Below are 19198 nucleotides of genomic sequence, written 5' to 3'. Positions count from 1 at the left end.
AAGCTCGAAATGTAAACGAGCCGAACACGAACAAAAGTTTGTTCGCTCGTGTTCGGCTTGAATTGACTTGAAAATAAATATATATAAATATACATAATACATATTCATAAAATTAAATATTATAAATTATAATTAATTAAATTTTTTTAAAAAATAAATTATCATATTTTAAAAATTTTATCTTAAGAATCTCATATTAATAATTTACTATAACTTATATAAATAATTAAATTTTATATATGCATTTAGGGTTTGCCGTATAGGAATAGGGTATTAGTTAAAAACTTAAACCCTAACTTCGCTGAGTTCGCTCCCATTCCCGTCTCGAAAGTTTTGGGGTGCGGCTGTCTTTCGCTCCCGAGCTCCTCGTCTCAAAATCGCTCCTCCCCTCAAAATCGCGAAGTTCTCCTCCTCCGATCCTCTCAAAATCGCGGAAGGCTCTCTGGTTTCTTCTTATTCTGCTAATATTTACATCTATTTCTCCTCGGATAGTCAGCCTTGGCTCGACTGCTCAGTTTTCTTGCTTGGTTGCTCAATATTCTTGCTTAGTTGCTTGTTTACTTACAGAGGTACCTCTTAGCTTAAATTTTCTTAAATTTCTTTTAGATTTACTTAGATTTTTTGAGTGAAACCTAGTCTTTTAGGGTTTTGGCAGTGAAATCTCGCATATTGAATTTAGATCTGGTTTTTTTGGGATGAGATCTGATATAAGGGTTGTTGAAAACTTAAAAAAATCTGATATCTACTTCTCTTTCTCGGCAGTGTTGGTTCGTTTGATTGATATTCTTGCTTGGTTGCTCGATATTCTTGGACGACTGCTTGTTTGGATACCTAGGTGTTATATTTGAGTATCTTTTTTGTAATATTTCATATTTATCTTCAAGTATGCCTCTTGTCCTAATGTTTCTTAAATTTCTTTTATTTGGAAGATTTACATCAAAGCCGTCACAGTGTATATTCTGTAATGTGTTATATAAATGAATTCCATTTAAATGGCTCACGGTAGGAAATAAAATGAATATTTTGTAATGTGTTTGATCATTGGTGTTAGTTAGATGCATAACTTTGTTCATACTTTGAGTACATAATTAATAACTTTCAACTAGACTGGAGCCTTTGTCTGAACATTAGTTCGTCTATTAAATTTTTCCTAATCCCTGACTCAAATTTTTGAGGGTCCGCTGCACTAATAAGTTTCCTGCCATACCTTACAACTCCATCTCCTTCCCAAACCTACTAAATAAACAAACCTCAGCTATAACATATGACATATTTGTGACACAAGAAACCGCCATAAATGTACAGGGGCGGAGCCCAAAAAGACGCATAAGCCACTAAAAAAAGGCCGTTTCTTGAGATCATGGTAGTGTTGCCCAGCAAACTCATTATTGGAAACAACCAACTTAATAGCTACCAACTTATATCCCTCAGATGACAATTACAAAATGTGTGATTTTCCGTTAACTGAAACTATAAATTCAAATCTGAAACAGATCCAAATATAATTAATTAACTGAAACTTAACTAAAACTAGAATATATAATTGACATAATATGATGATAGTTTCAAAGAAATGAATAAGTGTGGAAATCAGCTGTATGATTAAATCAAAGCATGTGCCTTATTTTAATATTAGAACATAAAGCTTGTGTTTACTTTGATAAAACAAGAGTGAAAATTCAAGAAAATAATATATAAATCCTTCATAGCTGAAAATGCATAATCAGAGCCAGTTTTCCAATTTGAATGTGAAACAGATCCAAATATCTCAGTTAACTGAAACTATAATATATAAATTGGCGCAATATGACGATAGTTCAATAGAACTGAAGTATATGTTATAGCAAATCACCATGAATTATAAATGAATACTGCTTACCACTTTCATTTTGATTTTCCAGATTTTTAGCAAAGTTGGAGTGGTTCTCATCTATCAGTTTATCCTTAAGAAGTTACCTTTTGTTTCTTAGAAGGTTTGTCAGAAATTGTTTTATCCTGCATTCATAAAATGGCATTTGAAATCTTTACAAAGATTGAAGAATACTTTGATTGAATATAAATAATTGTTTATGCATTTTTGACTTGGTAGTATGTCTAAAGTGATACTAATTATGAGTTTTTTATTTCATTTACAGTGCAAATATGTCTGAACTTGATCTTTCACAATCTGAATCATCCAGCAATAATTTGATAGCTATATAAGAAGCTCATAATAGCAACGAAAATGTCAATCTTACTTCGCAAGGTACAGAGTCAGAAGAAGTTCCTCATGATCTTTTCTTTGCTTTGACTGTTGAGTTGAGGGAATTCCTATTTTCTATGAAGTTCTTGTTTTCTATGCAATCTTGATGGATTTCATGTTTTAAGGTGACCTGCCCTTCATCTGGGATTATCTGTTGAGAGGGTTTTGTTGCTATTTTGTATTAATATCTATCATATTTTTTTAATAGCAAGCAATATCACCGACTTGATTTTTGAATTTTATTGATAAGGAATAATTCATGCACCAATTTGAGGCTGAATTTTGCTGATTCTACTTCATTGAAATTCTTATTTAAAGCAAACAAAAACTCTTATATGAATAAGTTTGATTGTTACACTGATGCAATATTGCAGGTTAGGAAAAAAGTCAAATTGAATGGTTTGATTGTCTCTGTAAACACTGTTGATTTATCTACTTGGAATCATGTCGATATTTATGCATGCTGAGTCCAGGAGATTGTATTCATGGTGGTGGGACAGCCATATTAGTCCAAAGAATTCAAAATGGCTTCAGGAGAACCTTACAGGCATGCATGCCAATCATCCATGACTCATTATATCATGTAGAGGGTTTGCACTATAGATTATAGAGTAAAATGCCAAAGTAAATACTTAATTTTATATGTGGTCATGTTAATCCTAGAGTATTTAGAAGTGTCAAATTAGTACCCAAACTCTTTAAATTTGTTCATTACTTCTTTGCTTTAATAAAGTTGTTCCTATACAAGAGCATTAATTGACTATTTTGACACTTTTATCATAGATTATTTGTTCATTCTCGTCATCACGTTTCTCTTCAACTCCTCCCACCATTCATTGTTGTTTAGTGCTATACTTAACATTATTTGGGGTTTAATTATGGACTTTTCAATAGATTTTAGTAATGTTTGTTGAGGAATGCTTTTCCTTGCACCAAAGATTTAAGCATCTAACTCTTTATGAATCTTAATTTGTCTTTTCTTGAACAGATATGGACTTGAAAGTAAAAGCTATCATCAAACTCATAGAGGAAGATGCTGACTCCTTATCAAGGAGGGCCGAGATGTACTACAAGAAACGACCTGAGCTTATGAAGTTTGTGAAAGATTTCTACCGAGCATTCCGTGTCTTGGCTGAAAGATATGATCATGCAACTGGGGCACTCCACCATGCTCATCGAACGATATGACCTGAGCTTATGTTATTGTAATATCCACAGGGTGCAAGAATCAATATTGGCTATAGACTTGAGAACTTGAGTTGTTTTCCAGCACAGTGTCATCCACGTTTACAGAAATTAGTTTTAGTAGTTTGAGTTATATGTAAAGCATGAGAAAAATAAAATGTTTAATACAATTATTTCTTAGATTTTGATTTATATTTTGAGATTTTATTATTTTTTGCACTCTTGTTTAGTTTGTACATTTTAAAAATTGTAATAAATCGGTCTTTATTTTGTAAGTTTTTGCTCTTGTAAAATTTTTTTATGTTATCATTTTTTAGTTAATAAATCTAAACCCTATTCTTTCTAAAAAAGGAAATTTGTTCTTGAAAATTTTAAACTAAAATTATTATTTTTAATTTTTTTTTAATTATAATAATTTTATATTATAACGAGCCAATTTCGAGCCGAACACGAACAAAAAAATATAATTCAAGCCGAACACGAACACACTGTTCATGAGCTATTTCGAACACGAGCCAATTTCGAACACGAGCCAGTTTCGAACGAGCCGAACACGAGCCCAATCTGAGCTCGCTCATGCTCGGCTCTTTTACAGCCCTAGTTCTACAATAGACTGAAATATTTTTTTAAAAATTGAAAACATGACTTTGTTTTCAGTTTCTGCAATCTAAAATTGTCTTCTTTTTTCTAGTGCGGAAACAAGAAATGAGTAAAATCATATATATATATTTTCAACTTATAAGTTAAAACAAAAGTAATACTGAGTCAAATATATCCCAAGTGAAGCAAGATGAAACAAACTTGAATATCAGATGTTAAGATGAGAAGCAGAAAAGAATAAATTGAGATGATAACCATACAGCAACACGTGATCCTTTGGCAGCTTTAGCCCCGCCTCCAACCTTCAGATCATAGTATCTACAAGAATAATATGTATATATATATATATGAATAATTTTAGGTGAGTGCAAAGACAAGTATAAATACCATCAACGACATTCATTCATGTGCTCATAACACAATTCTTCTAACCAACCGGTCAAAAAATAGAGGTGCAAGAAGACGACCATGATACTATAAAGGAATAGTGCCTTGAATTTGAAAACCAATCCAATAAAGGTTGAACTTTAAGCAATTTATGAAATGCCAAAACTGGATAACCACAACCATAACTTGACAAATATACATAAAATCATCAACTTGAAGTCAGAGTTAATTTTGTGACTGAAATGCCCTTTTCAGCGGGATAACATAAATTAAGAAACTATTTACCAAAGTGAGGATTGAAGCACTATTTTTCAACAAGATAAATACAAATGATATAACAAAGGCTAATACATGTTTTCTGAGGGGAGATTACATACATACCACACTTCTTGTATATTTTTACAATCTAACATCCAACTTTTAATATTTACATTTATAACAGCTTGGTGTCATAAATTTCTGCATGAAGAGGTGTATTTCAATTATAAATAGATAGTGATGATGGTGTTTTTGATGTAATGTTGAAGATTTAAGTGGTATGCAAGTAAATATGAATGTTTAGGTGTTAGATAAGTAAATAAATAAAACTTGTGTGGTGTGCATGTAAAGGCCTTAAAACTTTAGAAAAAGCCCGAGGGCAAATATATTAATGAAAAGATATAGAAATGTTGTATAAGAGGGCCTAAAAGAAAGCCCAACTCATACAATACACACACACAAAACCCAGATTAAGCAAAAATACATAAAGGTAAAAAACCAAAAAGCCACAAAAGGGCACAAAAATACTAGGGTCCCACTTTAGTCCTCCTGCCTCTAGTTCTCGGAAGTGAGCCGGCTAACAAATAGATAAAGTGAGTACCATTGCCCATAGTAACCAAAGTATTATCCATCAGATTTCTGAGCTTAAGTAGATCTTCATTCTTCTTCTTCCTCCTGGATATGTAGACATGTCATTCATCATCCGATGATTGACTCATCTGATCAGTAGATTCAAAAGGTGGTCGGACATGTGTAGGTCGTTGCACGTCTTGATCCCCATGAGCCTGAGTAATATTAACATCTTTCTGGCCTGATGAGACGGTAGTGAAGCAGTAGAAGTATTTCCACTTGTATTATCAGTGATAGGTTCTAGGTCAGGCGGGGTCTGAAGAAACTCCCTCTCCCCTATGATAGGAGGTTCTAAAGACGAGAGAGATACAACTGGGAACTGAATAGTTGTCATATTGCCTGCGAGGATAGTGACGTCGTCCCGAGTATCATTCTGATGATCAATAGTGTCAAAAACTGGGAGTTGATCAGGAAGGGATGGAATCACAGCCTCTAACGGAGAAGTTTACTTTTTTGGTCTAAGTTGAGGGTGTAGATGATGACATTGAGAACTGGAGTGTCCGAACATACGACAGTTCGAACAATACGACGGAAAAGATTCAATATCTACCTTCTGCCAATATTCATGGTGTTGTGTGTCCAACCAGATTTCCTCAGAAACGTGTGAAGTGGTGTCTCTTTCAACAAGTACTCTGGCTTCAGAAAAACGGGACAGATTAAAAATAGGAATGTCCGTTTTGAGTGGCTTCCCATAAGCTGAGGCAATACATAAGCTAAGACAATAAAATACAACACTTTTTGAGAAAAATAATGAAATTTAAGACCAGCGGGAGAAATCCAAATCGAAATGATTGGCGGTTCTGTCTGTGGGTCAAAATCCACATACCATTTCAGAATCTATTATTCTTCTAGCAAATAAGCTTATGTAATCTTCTTCATTACTAATTTGAATAAGAATGTGGCTCTCATCTAATAGTCCAATTTTTCATTTAACAACAAGGTGCATAAGTTCAATTTTTTTTGCGAATAAGCTCCATTTTGGGATGAACATATAGAAATTTTTCAAGTAAATTCAGACGACAGAAGGAAGCAAGTTGAATACCTTCAGCTTCTGTAAAAAGATGGCTGACTTCTCATTCTTTCTATATAAATAAGTTCCTTATATATATATAATTATCGCCATGCGTCTCCTCCCTCATGCAACAAGATCACAGCCGATCCCTGCTTTCCACAGCTCCCCCACAAGCAGCCTTCATCAATGCCATATTAGCCAACATCCTCATCCATGAGATTGCACTCTTTAAATACCTTTAACACTTGGCAACCACCTTATGCATGTCTTGTGCCCACTACCAACTACAAAATCAAGAAAACCTAGGCATCCCAAACTCTTCCCATCTTATAAACAAGCCACCCAACAAAGAATTCAAAGGAAGGACTGGAAAAATAAAAAATAAAAGTCAATAGGCTACTAGAGAACTCTTCCACACCTCTAACGCAATCCGTATGCCCAAGAACCTCTAATGGTTCCTCTTCTCTAACTCCTTGAAAGACTTACAAATCTCTATCTTTGGCTCTCTCTCCTTGGGTTGATCATAACTCTCTATCACTGCCTTATTATTTTGACTAGGTACTACATCATAGTCCTTAGGGATACAAGGAAGCCACACCACGTTAAAGCCACCTCTCTCTGCCATAAGCCATTATATCTCATCGAAACTCAAGCTTCTATGCCAATTCAAGACTTTCTCTCCTTCCTCTAGCAAGAAGATGTAACTGCTCCGGCAATTATTTCATAAGATTGCAATGAACATGAGATGAACAACAAATCCCGCATCCCACAATCTTTTTTTTTTATACATCCATCGCATCAAACCATGATTTTATAGGGAGAAGTATGCAAAATAGTTTGCAATTTGGTGCCATTTTTGGATTTTTATGATAAATTATCCCATTGGCATCTTTGAGCATGTCAAGGACCCCTCAACCAATATTGACAATGCCAGCTGTGACGACATCCCCAACCGCATAAAAACAAGCCTAGTTGGCCAATAAAATTACTAGGTTGATTATTTGAGATGCCTCCAAAAACTGTCAATGCATCTATGATTTTTCGACTCCTTCAATAGTCTAGCATACCCACTTGAAAGTTCATAGTTCTTCAAAATTGTGTTAAGACATTAGAAAGGCCGCTTGCATCAATAAATAAGCCAAGGCACCGGAAGATCAACATATTCAACTTAAAAGAGATTCAAGCATCAACACCAATAGTAAGATTTCTTTTGCTCCATCCCAAGAAAATGTTGAGCCATTAGTAATTATTTTCATTCCAATATTTTACTTGACGAGAGTTGATATTTCATTAGTTCAGCTTCCACAGTAAGGGGCGATGTCTAATCAACTTTAGCTTCTACCTTTAAGGGTGATATTTCATTCGTTTTAACTTCCATCAAAAAAATGATATGTCAGTAGCTATAGTTAACACTCTAGAAAGGTGATAAAAAATAAACTTTGGTTTTCACAATAAGGGGGGATTATATCTGCACTGATTCCCTCTTTAATGAGTGATGTGAAACCTATAGCAGTTATTATCTCAACGACAACATGATGTTATATACACTAAAATTAATGCTCAAACACCATTGCATCTCAAGTTAAACAATTATTTTATTTTTTTTTATTTCTACCACCACACAGGTTGATAAAAAATCAACTTTGGCTTCCACAAACACCATTACATCTCAAGTGGAAACATTATTTTATTAGCATTTTTCTCCCACTCAGGGTGATAAAAAGTCATCTTTGGTTTTCATGAAACAATAGATACATAATCAATTTCAGCTTTCATTCTATGGTTCGATATATTAGCAAGAGTGATGTCTTCGAGTAAGGCTTCCGCCCAAAGAAAATGAAATAAACTTATATTCAATCCCATACAGACTGAAAGAAACTAAGATTGATTACAATATTAATGGAAAATATAAGATTATATACATTGAAATATGCGCCAAGGCACTCATGCCTCCTAAAGAAAATTGATCTCAACCATAAGAAGCACATCCATCATCAAGAGTGATAGCAAATATTAACCTTCAATGTTCGATCTCTGGGAAGCTCTTTTAATGAAGCGATTCATGCTTAATTCTTTGACTAAAAGGAATTTCTTCATTTCATAACTAAGGCTCTTTGACTTGGAAATCATAAGAAGCAGCGAGTTCAATGGCTCGGTCCTAACAATCACATTAAAATTCCTAAGCTAAGGCCACAAACATAGACTAGTAGAATCAAAACCCTAGTTGTTAACCTATAGATAAAACCCTAAACTAAAAATTTTCAGGGATAACTAAAGCATGCTCTACAAAGCCATACTTACACTCAAACTTCAATTAATTTGGATATTACTTAGATGATGTAGCTCATAGTTGCTAACAAGATCTTCACATCACGGCTAAGGCTCCCTCGAAAAAGTGCATATTGCATTGCAAATCAAAAGATTAAAAAAGTACAAAACTGTGTATCATGCATGTATAAAATGAGATGAATACTCTCTAATACAAGAAAAAGGGGCATTGGACTCATGTACATCTTTAAAAATAAAGCTATCCTGCAATGTGCAATTATGTTACAATCTCTAAGAGTGAACTAGAATAATACTTGTCTCAATTGCCAAAAAAAAAAAAGGCTAAGCCTACCTGATAGACCAAAATTATTAACCTGATTATTACAATTATTATTGTTTTTAAGTGAAGTTAACACTTAATAATCAGAATTATATTAATAAATAATAAGCTAAAACTAAAAATAACTAACAGATCACAATTATTATTAATTTTAAGTTAATGTTGTATTAATCTATACAAATACAAAAAAAAAAAAATAAGTTTAATCGTCAAGTAAACAATATGATTTATTAGTCAATACAAAAATGAATAAATAAAATTATTTGACCATTTAATTAAATAATAGAACCTTAGCTACGCCAAGGCCACAAAAGTGGGATTGACCACATTATCGAGTCCATAAGAGTGTTTGAAAGATGGTAAATCAGAAATCAAAGATTATTAGAATAACCATGAGGGATGATTCCAAAAGGAACATATCATGATGCCTATTAGGCTATTCTATTTTTATTTATTTATTTATTTATGTCAAAATATTTCTCCAAATCTTCACAGAGTTGAAGAAAAAAATCTCTATAAATAAGAAAAAATAAATTTTAATCTCTATATCTAGAAAAGCTCTCTCTCTCTCACTACTCCTCTCTCCTGCCTATTTCCACTATATTGAAGAAACTCTAAGCTACACTAACCAATAACATTTTCCAGCTTTCAAATCCCTCTGAATTTTGTTGTTTCATCGTCTCTAAACCAAAAAACCAAGTACTACCAAAAAGCCTTAAAATCTAAGGAATCTCAATCACAAATACTAATTCTACATCACCTCTATGAAAAAGGCAATCAATAATCCTATTTCATCATCATCTTTAGCTTTATTCCAACAAGCTAATTTACATGTTAATATAAATCCCCATTATCCATGATATCCATGATAACTTTATGTAGTTTGTCACATCTAAACTTTCTTTGATAAAGTCCTTACAAGCTGCATAAGAAAATCAAGATCATTTAACAAATCAAATTCAATAATTATTAAGGTATAGTTATTTAATAAAGACTTCTAGAAGTTTTACATTGCATACTGCTATCTCACGTCATAATTAACTATTTCAATGTATTTATAGCATACTTCTATGATGAAGAGTATAACAAATTTAGATATTAACATGTAAACTATTTCATCTCAGCTTTCCTATCATAACATCAATTCACATGGTAGTTGACATTAAAATTCATCTCCTGCATATCTTTTCTTTAATGGAAACATTATTTGTTGTGGATTATAGAATATTACAAATAGGGAGCAAGAGTTATAATGATTGGGAAACTAACTACCACATTTCTTTTCACATTAAACAGTCAATTAAAAAAATAAACATTAAAAAAATCAATCCGTCTGGACATTCCTTAGGAGTGGCATTGTCATAGAAACATAAAGTTTAAAATGATTTTAGTTGCCCGCATCTCATGACTTTATGACTATATTATTTAAAAAAAGATACAAACCCCTTGAGAAAGTCATGAAGTAAGTAATTTCTAAACAAGAAATACTTTTCTTATTAAGAAAATCTACTGTGAGAGAAAGAGAAAGCCAACCGAAACACCACCGCTGAAACAAATGGTGAATAGATGATAAAGAAAAATCTCATATGAGTAAAAATATCTGAAGTATATTAACTGGAAAAAAAGTAGAGCCTAAAATAAAGAGACGCTTATATTGAACAATTGAAGTATAGCAACTAAAAAAATACAACCGAATGATCAACATTAATATAATCATCATCAACAGTACAATATAGATTTAATGCAAATTTTGGGAAGAAAAACAAAGTGCCTAAAGTGAGCAAATTCTTGTATAGAAACTGTTCAATTATAGCAATTTGAAAACTAAAATTGAACTTTCAACATCCCTGTAATCATAAGTACTAGTAAAATACAAATTGAATGCTAAATTTAGGAGGAGAAGAAAATTAAGGAATAGAGATCGATTGAGATGAATACGTTCAATAATTTGATTTAAATGGATTACTAACTTCAGACCATTTGGGAGGGTAGTAAAATCACTCTCAGGTATCTTTGCTCCCCTAAGCTGCAAACAAAGAGAAACAAGAATCAAGGGAAACCTTTGACAGCTCAACTAAAAATATAATGAATAAAATAAATTTCCTCACTGCTCTTCTACTAGAGGAAACAACTTCAGCTCCATGACACATTTTGAGTCCAGCAGCTAATGCAAAATATAATTAACAAAAAAAAGAAAAGATTAGTAAATTTTATATCAAGTAATAAACAATATAAAGGGCACCAACATTGTAACTGTATATTCAAAAATGCTCTGCACGGATTTCAAGGCAATCAAGTTGTCGGCCAACACCCTTTAGCCAACAAGCCAAGCTCTCCCGCAGCCACCTCACTTCAGTCGACCGGTCAAACTCTCTCCCTCGGCCACCTCACTTCAATCGGCTGACCAACTCTCCTTCAACCAGTCGGATGGTCACGCTAAAGCAACCAACATCTTCAAGAAATTCACATATAAGTCACTTAATGTCTTATGTATTGAATGTCAACAGAACCAAGGCAAAGAAATATGAACATGAAAGTCTGCATCGATCTTGAGACGATCCAGCAATCGAAATAAAAAGGACTAAAATGCTTTTTGCTTCTCTCTTCAAAGCACAGCCAAAAATGCAATTTTTGTATCTTTTACCCCTCATATGTCCTATAAATAAAAGGAATTCATAATGTAAAAATGGCATTTTTTTGGGATACCCCTTATTTATAACCTCTAATTTTATGGAATTAAATAGTTCCACAAGCTCTGGAACACCCCATTTTCCCCCCAGCAGGGCGAAGTCATCTTCTCTCTCTCTCTCTCACATTTATCACCCTCTCTCGATCACCTCTCATCGGTTCAACGCTTTATTCATTGGGCACGATCTACTGGACATATTTGGACAGAACATCCCTAAAAATACAGTGAGCGTAGATCGTGTTGTGACTAAGAAGACGAGCTAACACAAAAAGAAAACTCTTCAGAAACACACACCTAACAAAGAACACACAAGAGGAACTTGCACAAAAGTGGATCCACTTCCTTTACTCCTCATTACTGACGATCACTTAGAAACTTCATCTCTTTCTCCATAGTTCCCCTTAGATCTAGTGGAAACAGAGGCAACCCATACTTTCAATCCCCATCGCCTCTCAAGCATCCATCTCAGGTCAGCTCATAGCAGCCATGAAACTCTTCTCCCCACAAACTTACCAAGCCTCTTCAAACTCCCCATGCCTCTTCTTCCCAGGCAGCCCGTACTTTCACTCCCCATCGCCTCTCAAGCTACGAGCTTTCTTTCCAATTTCACCTCCAACCGAGACCTTCACTTCCTCTCCCCAAGCTCTCTCTCTCTCTCATTTATTCACTCACTCCACTCCACTATTCTTCTCTAGCACAAGCTTCATTTCCACATCTCTCTTCTATTCCAAGGCGGGTTCTCACACCCTCCAACCAAATTTCGTCGACCGTACTTCATCCCTCCGTCCGAACTTTATTTCGTCGACCAACTAAGCAGGGGAGATTTACATACATATAATTTGCTCAACTTATCTTCCCAGCAACGTGCTTCCAGTCGTTCCACTCTTATTTGAAACAATGGAGGACGATAAATTCAAACATCATCTTTGCTGACATGGAGCACTAGTACAAGATTTACAAATCTGGGGCTTTAGGTTGTCCAAGCATGAGTGCCCGGTAACACTCAGGTTAAATCCAGGCTAATTTGTCGATCAACGTTTTGCTATGTATTTGTCGATCGATCGCGACACTTCTCTGGCCACATTGTCGAACAGGCAACTCTGCTCTAGTCTGCCACCCATTGGCTAACCGCCCCTGGAACAGGGAAGACTTGCATATATACCACTCAATCCTTGCATATTTATATATTTTCTTACATACTATTCAATTTTTATAAATGCCTCTAGCAAATCACCCACCGGTCGGCAACACTCCTAAGTCGACCGCTATTCTGGTTGTCTCCGACCGACCACCAAATTTCAGTCAATCTTTTGCCTTCGATAGGTGATTTCTAATTGTATAAGGTCGAGACTCGACAACCTCAAGTTCATGCATTCCGATAGTCGCTCGATGCTTGGGGGACTCAAAAGAGGAAGGATTTACATACAAGACACTCAATTCCTATATATTTTTATATTCTCATGCTTGCCACTCAGTTCTTGTATATTTTTAAAATGTTAAACTTGATTTCCCCGACAAATCACCCTCCGACCGACATTCCTCTGATCGGATGCCATGACGACCGATTATCTGAATCCACCTGATCTCTCCACCTCCATCTGAAACTGTGAAAGTCTCAATTTTGTAGCTCTCAAAAGTGCCACTTTATTTTGTCCAAACCGGCACCCAACAAAACCTATTAAAAACAAGCTACCCATCAGCCATCAACACCGATCGACAGCTGCTCCGGTCACCTCCGACTAACCATCTCCCAACCGATCGCCACATATCCGGCGAATCTTGCCCTCTGTCGCTCATTACCACCTCAGCAATCGGACTACTTCTCGCAAAGCATGCCCTCCTCTCTCTCGGATGCATGACTGTACTGATTAGCCCAATTCCACTTGTTTACCGCCCCCGTCAACTCCCTCACCATCAGTGATCTCAAGCAACGTGCCTTTAGTGGTGTTCTCCCTCCTCAAATAGGAAACTGATCCATCTAGAATCCTCACAATTTGTCGCTTTGCATCTATCTCCCAGGCTACCACCTCGATCGCGTGGCTCTTTCCGTCACCATCTTCTTTCTTTCTTCAGCCAACCCACGGCTCCGGCCAGCCATTCGGCCAACCAATCTACTCCAACCAAAAACCATGGGGGAACAAACAGAAAAGTCTTACATACATGTGAAAAACTCAATTCTTATCTTTATATATATTATTTTCTGTTATTTAATATAGCCAAAAATAAACCCTGAAATTAAAAAAACTACTACTTAATTCAATTTAACTAAGCCTCCTTCCCATCTCGGCTCTCTGCGGCTCTCTGCAGTGCGGCTCCCGGTGTTTCTCCTTTTCAGCTTCTTCGGTCTACGCTTCCCGTCTCAGCTCTGCGGCTCGTGTTCTCCTTTTCAGCTTCTTCTGTCGACGCCACTTTTCTGTGTTTTCTTTTTAAAGTCACACCTTTATTTTGAGGATGACTTCAAACAGATCGTATGCAGCTACCCTCACGAGTGTCAATGCCTCAGGTACACCTAAATCGTGTTATTTTCCTCTATCGTTTGAGTGGGAGGAGGACATCAAGAAATCTGGTAGGAAAAATGGGAAGTCTGCCATCTTTTTTACAGAAACTGAAGGTATTCAACTTGCTTCACTGAAGGTATTCAACTTGGTTGGGAAATTTCTATATGGTCATCCCAAAATGGAGCTTATTCGCAAGGAATTTGAACTTATGCACCTTGTTGAGGAGTGATAAATTGGACTATTAGATGGTAAACATATTCTTATTCAAATTAATAATGAAGAAGATTATACACGTTTATTTGCTAGAAAGATAATCTGGATTGATAACAGAGCAATAAAGATTCTGAAAAAGATTCTGCAATAAAGATTCTGAAATGATCTATGTATTTTTGACCCACAGACGAAATCGCCAATCATTCTGGTTTGGATTCGCCTTCCTGATCTGAAATTTTATTATTTTTCTCAAAAAGTGTTGTATTCTATTTCTTTAGCTTGTGATAAGACGCTTACTTTAGCTTGTGATAAGCCGCTCAAAACGAACATTTCTACTTTTAATTTTTCCCGTCCATCTGAAGCCAGAGTACTTGTTGAAAAAAACATTACTGCTTACGCTTCGGAAAAAAATATGATTGGGCACACAGCATCATAGATATTGGCAGAAGGTAGATATTGAGCATTTTCCTTCGTATTGTTCGAACTGTCGTATGTTTGGTCACTCCAATTCTCAATGTCATCGTCTACATCCCCACCTCATACCAAAAAAATAAAGTGCTCTGATAGAGGCAATGATTTAAATTTCTCTTAATCAGCTCCAAGTTATTGACACTATCGATCATCAAAAGGATACATATGAAGACGTTACTATTCTCGCAAGCAATATATCAATCATTCAGTCTCCACACATTGTTGTAGCTCCTCGGTCTTCGGAACCTCCTATCATGGAGTCGAGGGAGACTTTTCAGACTCCGTCTGCTCTAGAACCTATCACTGATATTACAAGTGATTTCAGACTCCGTCTGCTCTAGAACCTATCACTAATATTACAAGTGAAAATACATCTGCTGCTTCACTACCACCTCATCAGGTCCAAAAAGATGTCAATGCTACTCAGACTCAGGGAGATCAAGATGTGCAACGTCCTACACATGTCCAGCCACCTTTGGACCAATCCATTGATCAATTGAGTCAATACTCGGATGAGGAATGACAGGTCTACACATCCAAGAGGAAAAAGAAGAATGGAGACATACTTGAGCTCAAAAATCTGATGGATGATATTTTGGTTACTTCGGGTAATGATACGCACCTTACCAATTTATTAGCTGACTCCCTTCCGCGAACTAGAGGCAGAGAAAGAACTAAAGTGGGACTTTCTTAGCACATTTGCACCTATTGAAGGATTTTTGGTTTTTTTATCTTTATGTATCTTTGCCTGTTTGGATTTTTGTGTGTGTTGTATTGTGTGAGTTAGGCCTTCTTTTAGGTCATCTCATACAACATATTTGTACATTTCCTTTTTAATATATTAGCCCTTGGGCTTTTTAAAAAAAAAAACTAAGCTTATAACAGTAGCAATAGGACTTGGAAGATTTGATAATGAAGATGGGGCAAAAGACGACAACAAAATTCATTTATAATTGATTTTATTATCATTAATCGGTCGGGTCTAAGAGTTTATAATATTTTTCTATTCCGATGAATTATTATAATTACAAATGAAATGTTGTCGTTGAAAGCGACCATAAAAGTCAATTAAATGGACCTTCAAATTCTAATTGTTGTAACCACAGTCGAAAAATGGTGTTCGACTCATTTAATAAAGTTGTCCCATTTGCTTTCCATTATTAGGTTTATGGCTAGCAACCATCAGATTATCATCCACTTTGTGTGGAAAATATATTGCAAAAACCTCTCGTTGTCTTCACTTCTCTCTTACAATTGTGGTATACATTACAAATAGGAATTGCATTGACTTATGGAGTGACAAGTGCATCTTTTATCGTTGATAACCAACCACCACTACTTTGTAGGATCTATTGTGGTATTTTATGTTATTCTTCATTTAAGACTTTATCGTAATGTTTATGTATGATTTTTTTATAGTCACCATTTAAGATTATCAATATCTTTGTAGCATCTTTTGAAGAGAATCACTATTTCAACAAATTGTCATCCGACCGGGTGCTCCTGACACCACCTACAATCAGCCATTTCCAACCATGAAAGATTCACATAAGACTCAACTCTTATATATTTTCATATATCACTTAATTTTTACACACTTATAATATACTTACCTGCAAACATCTCAATTCATTTGTTTCTAGCACTAAGGGAACTCGAATCCAGATAAAAAAACCGACAACAATGCCAATAGCATCTGATCAATCAGAGGCATGAGAAACAACCGGCAACAAAGTCAAGTGCATACGATTAGTCAAAGGCATAACGAAACAACCGACAACGACGTCAAAAGTGGTTGATTAGTTTAAGGCATAACGAAACAAACAATTATGACACCAAGAGTGTTTGATCGATCAAAAACATAACAAAACAATAGAAAACAACACCAAGGGCGTCTGATCGGGTGCATCACAAGACTTCCCTCCAGGAGAAGCATCACCAAGACTCCCCTCCAAGGCGAGCATCACCAAGACTCCCCTCCGAAGCGAGCATCTCCAAGATTCCCCTCAGGGGCGAGCAACTCTGAGACTCCTCTCCGGGCGAGCACCGACAAGACTCCCCTCCAGGTCGAGCATCACTAAAACTCCCCTTCGGGAAAGTAGCTACAAGACTCGCCTTCGGGGTGAGCAAATACAAGACTTTCCTCCGATGCGAGCAACTACAAGACTCCCCTCTGAGGCAAGCAACGCTTAGAATTTTCCTCGACTGACCTTTCTTTCGACGACTGACTCTTCCTCTGACAGCCAACTTTTACTCTGACCGCCCATCCAAACCCGACAACTTCCTTCCAACAAGAAAAACGCCAGAATGACAGACTTAGCAAATGATGACAAAGCTATCAGAACAAAGCACGAAAAGCGTCTAGCAGGGAGTATCATTAACAAATTATAAATTCAAGACTTGTTTGATTTATAAATTTTCTTGTTCTTATTGCAGTTTTCACTATAAGAAGCAAGGAAATTGAGAAACTCAATATGTATACTCAAAAATGGTCTGCACGGATCTTGAGGCAATCCAGTAGTCGGTCACCCTACTTCAGTCAACCGACCAAGCTCTCTCTCTCAACCACCTTACTTTAGTCGATCGGTCAGGCTCTCTTCCTCAACCACCTCGTTTCAGTCAGCCAACTAACTCTCTCCTTCGGCCAGCTGGATAGTCATTATGAAGCAACCATCATCTTCAAGAAATTCATATATAAGTCACTTATTTTTTTATGCATTGAATGTCACCAGGATCAAGAGAAAGAAATATGGACATGAAATTCTGCATCGATCTCCAGACGATCCAACGGTCGAAATAAGGACTAAAATGTCTATTGCTTCTCTCTTCAAAGCATAGCCAAATATGTAATTTTTGCACATTTTACCCCACCTATCTTCTATAAATAGGAGGGCTACAAGCTGTAAAAGGGGGACTTTTTTTAGGGCTCCTCATTTGTCACCTCTAATTTTATGGAATAAAATGAGTCTACGGGCCAGGGAACACCCCATTTTTCCCTTGGCCGGGGGAAGTCATCCTCCTCTCTCTCTCTCTCTCTCTCTCTCTCTCTCTCTCTCTCTCTCTCTCTCTCTCTCTCTCTCTCTCTCTCTCTCTCTCTCTCTCTCTCTCTCTCTCTCTCTCTCTCTCTCTCTCTCTCTCTCTCTCTCTCTCTCTCTCATTTCTCTCCCTCTCTTGATCACCCTTCCTCAGGCCAACACTCCACCTAAACCCTAAATTACATTCCTTCTCAACAGTCACAATTCCAAAAACAATCCATCTCAATTTGGTAAACCAAAAAAAAAAACAATAAATAACAAATCTTCCTCAAGCCTGCTTAACCATACCGATAGAAACCAAATTTCACAATCGCACTTCTTCGTTCTGTACCATAAATTTGGTCTTACTAACTAAGCATCGAAACAATACACTCAGCAAATTAAAATGACTAGCAAGAGCTGCATAAAGCGGCTGAAAAGAGCAAGGGAAAAGAAAAGGCAATGAAAGATAATTCAAAGGCTAACCAGCGGCAAAAATAAGACCAACCAATGCTCTCCTTCCCCCGGACTCAGAGAAGAAAGCACTTCTGGAGCAGAAACAATACAAAACAGAAGAAGACTTCCGATCCGAACGACGGTGCTTCGCTGCTGAGCCACAAAAACCCTAAGGTGAGTGACACTTAGAGAAAATGAAGGGGATGCAGAATGAGAGAGAGATGAGTAGTAGCAGATGTACGGAAGAAATGCAACTGATTAGAACTAGATAGAGAGCTGAGGAGCCGCTGATGCCCTAGTGCGGGGAGGGAGAGCTCCATGGCCGCGGAGACGAGCTCTGTAGTGATTTCAACTTCGCTTAGAGGGAAAGGGTTGGCTTTGCTCGCCTTGTGATAACGTTATCTCATCTCCACAGCTTCCTCCTAACAATTTTAAATGTTTCTTTCTCAAGTTTAATCCATTTGTTTGATAAAAAAATGGGTTTTAAAATATTTTATTAATTAATTTAAAGGCTGCTTATAATCCGCTAATTAGTTTGATTAAATTTGCTAATCAAAAGAACTAATTAAATTGATATTAATTTAAGTTAATTATAGTGATTAAAGGTTAATGAAATGTAATGATTAACATATACATCCCAAATAATGCACCAATAAAAGGGAATTTAATTTCAAAATTGTTAGTTATGAAAAATATATGGCCATTCTAAGAGAAAGCTTAAGAATTCTAGAATAAAATGGAAAAATTATAAAATTTGTTTTTAGGACTTATTTAATTCTAGAAACCAGTACTAGGATGACTGAGAAAGCAAAGCAACATGTTTAAAAATGACTTCAGGATTTAGGGTCTGTTTGGGGTAGCTGTTGATTATTTATAATATGTTGATAAACAGATTATTCTGATAATCTAATAATCTGCAGATTATCAGAATAATC

At 35.9% G+C, this 19198-nt stretch overlaps 1 protein-coding gene across 4 annotated transcripts in view; it reads right to left on the bottom strand.

The window, feature by feature from the left end:
- LOC110021869 (peptidyl-prolyl cis-trans isomerase FKBP16-4, chloroplastic-like) overlaps nt 1-18686 on the bottom strand; it is a 56854-nt gene extending 38168 nt beyond the window's left edge. For 3 of the 4 annotated variants that reach the window (XM_020720560.1, XM_020720561.1, XM_020720562.1), the window contains exons 1-5: nt 18505-18686; nt 18294-18416; nt 11031-11086; nt 10893-10948; nt 4288-4345 (exon numbers count right to left, since the gene is read on the bottom strand). In XM_020720560.1, coding sequence (XP_020576219.1) covers nt 4288-4345; nt 10893-10948; nt 11031-11086; nt 18294-18416; nt 18505-18583 — 372 coding nt within the window. In that variant the 5' untranslated portion in view covers nt 18584-18686. The remainder of the gene's footprint in view (nt 1-4287; nt 4346-10892; nt 10949-11030; nt 11087-18293; nt 18417-18504) is intronic. The other variant, XM_020720563.1, reaches the window with a different exon arrangement.
- Nucleotides 18687-19198: the final 512 nt, after the last annotated feature.

This window comes from Phalaenopsis equestris, unplaced genomic scaffold (genome assembly GCF_001263595.1).
Source record: "Phalaenopsis equestris unplaced genomic scaffold, ASM126359v1 Scaffold000151, whole genome shotgun sequence".
NCBI lineage: Eukaryota > Viridiplantae > Streptophyta > Magnoliopsida > Asparagales > Orchidaceae > Phalaenopsis > Phalaenopsis equestris.
This window is presented reverse-complemented; position numbering and strand designations above follow the sequence as displayed.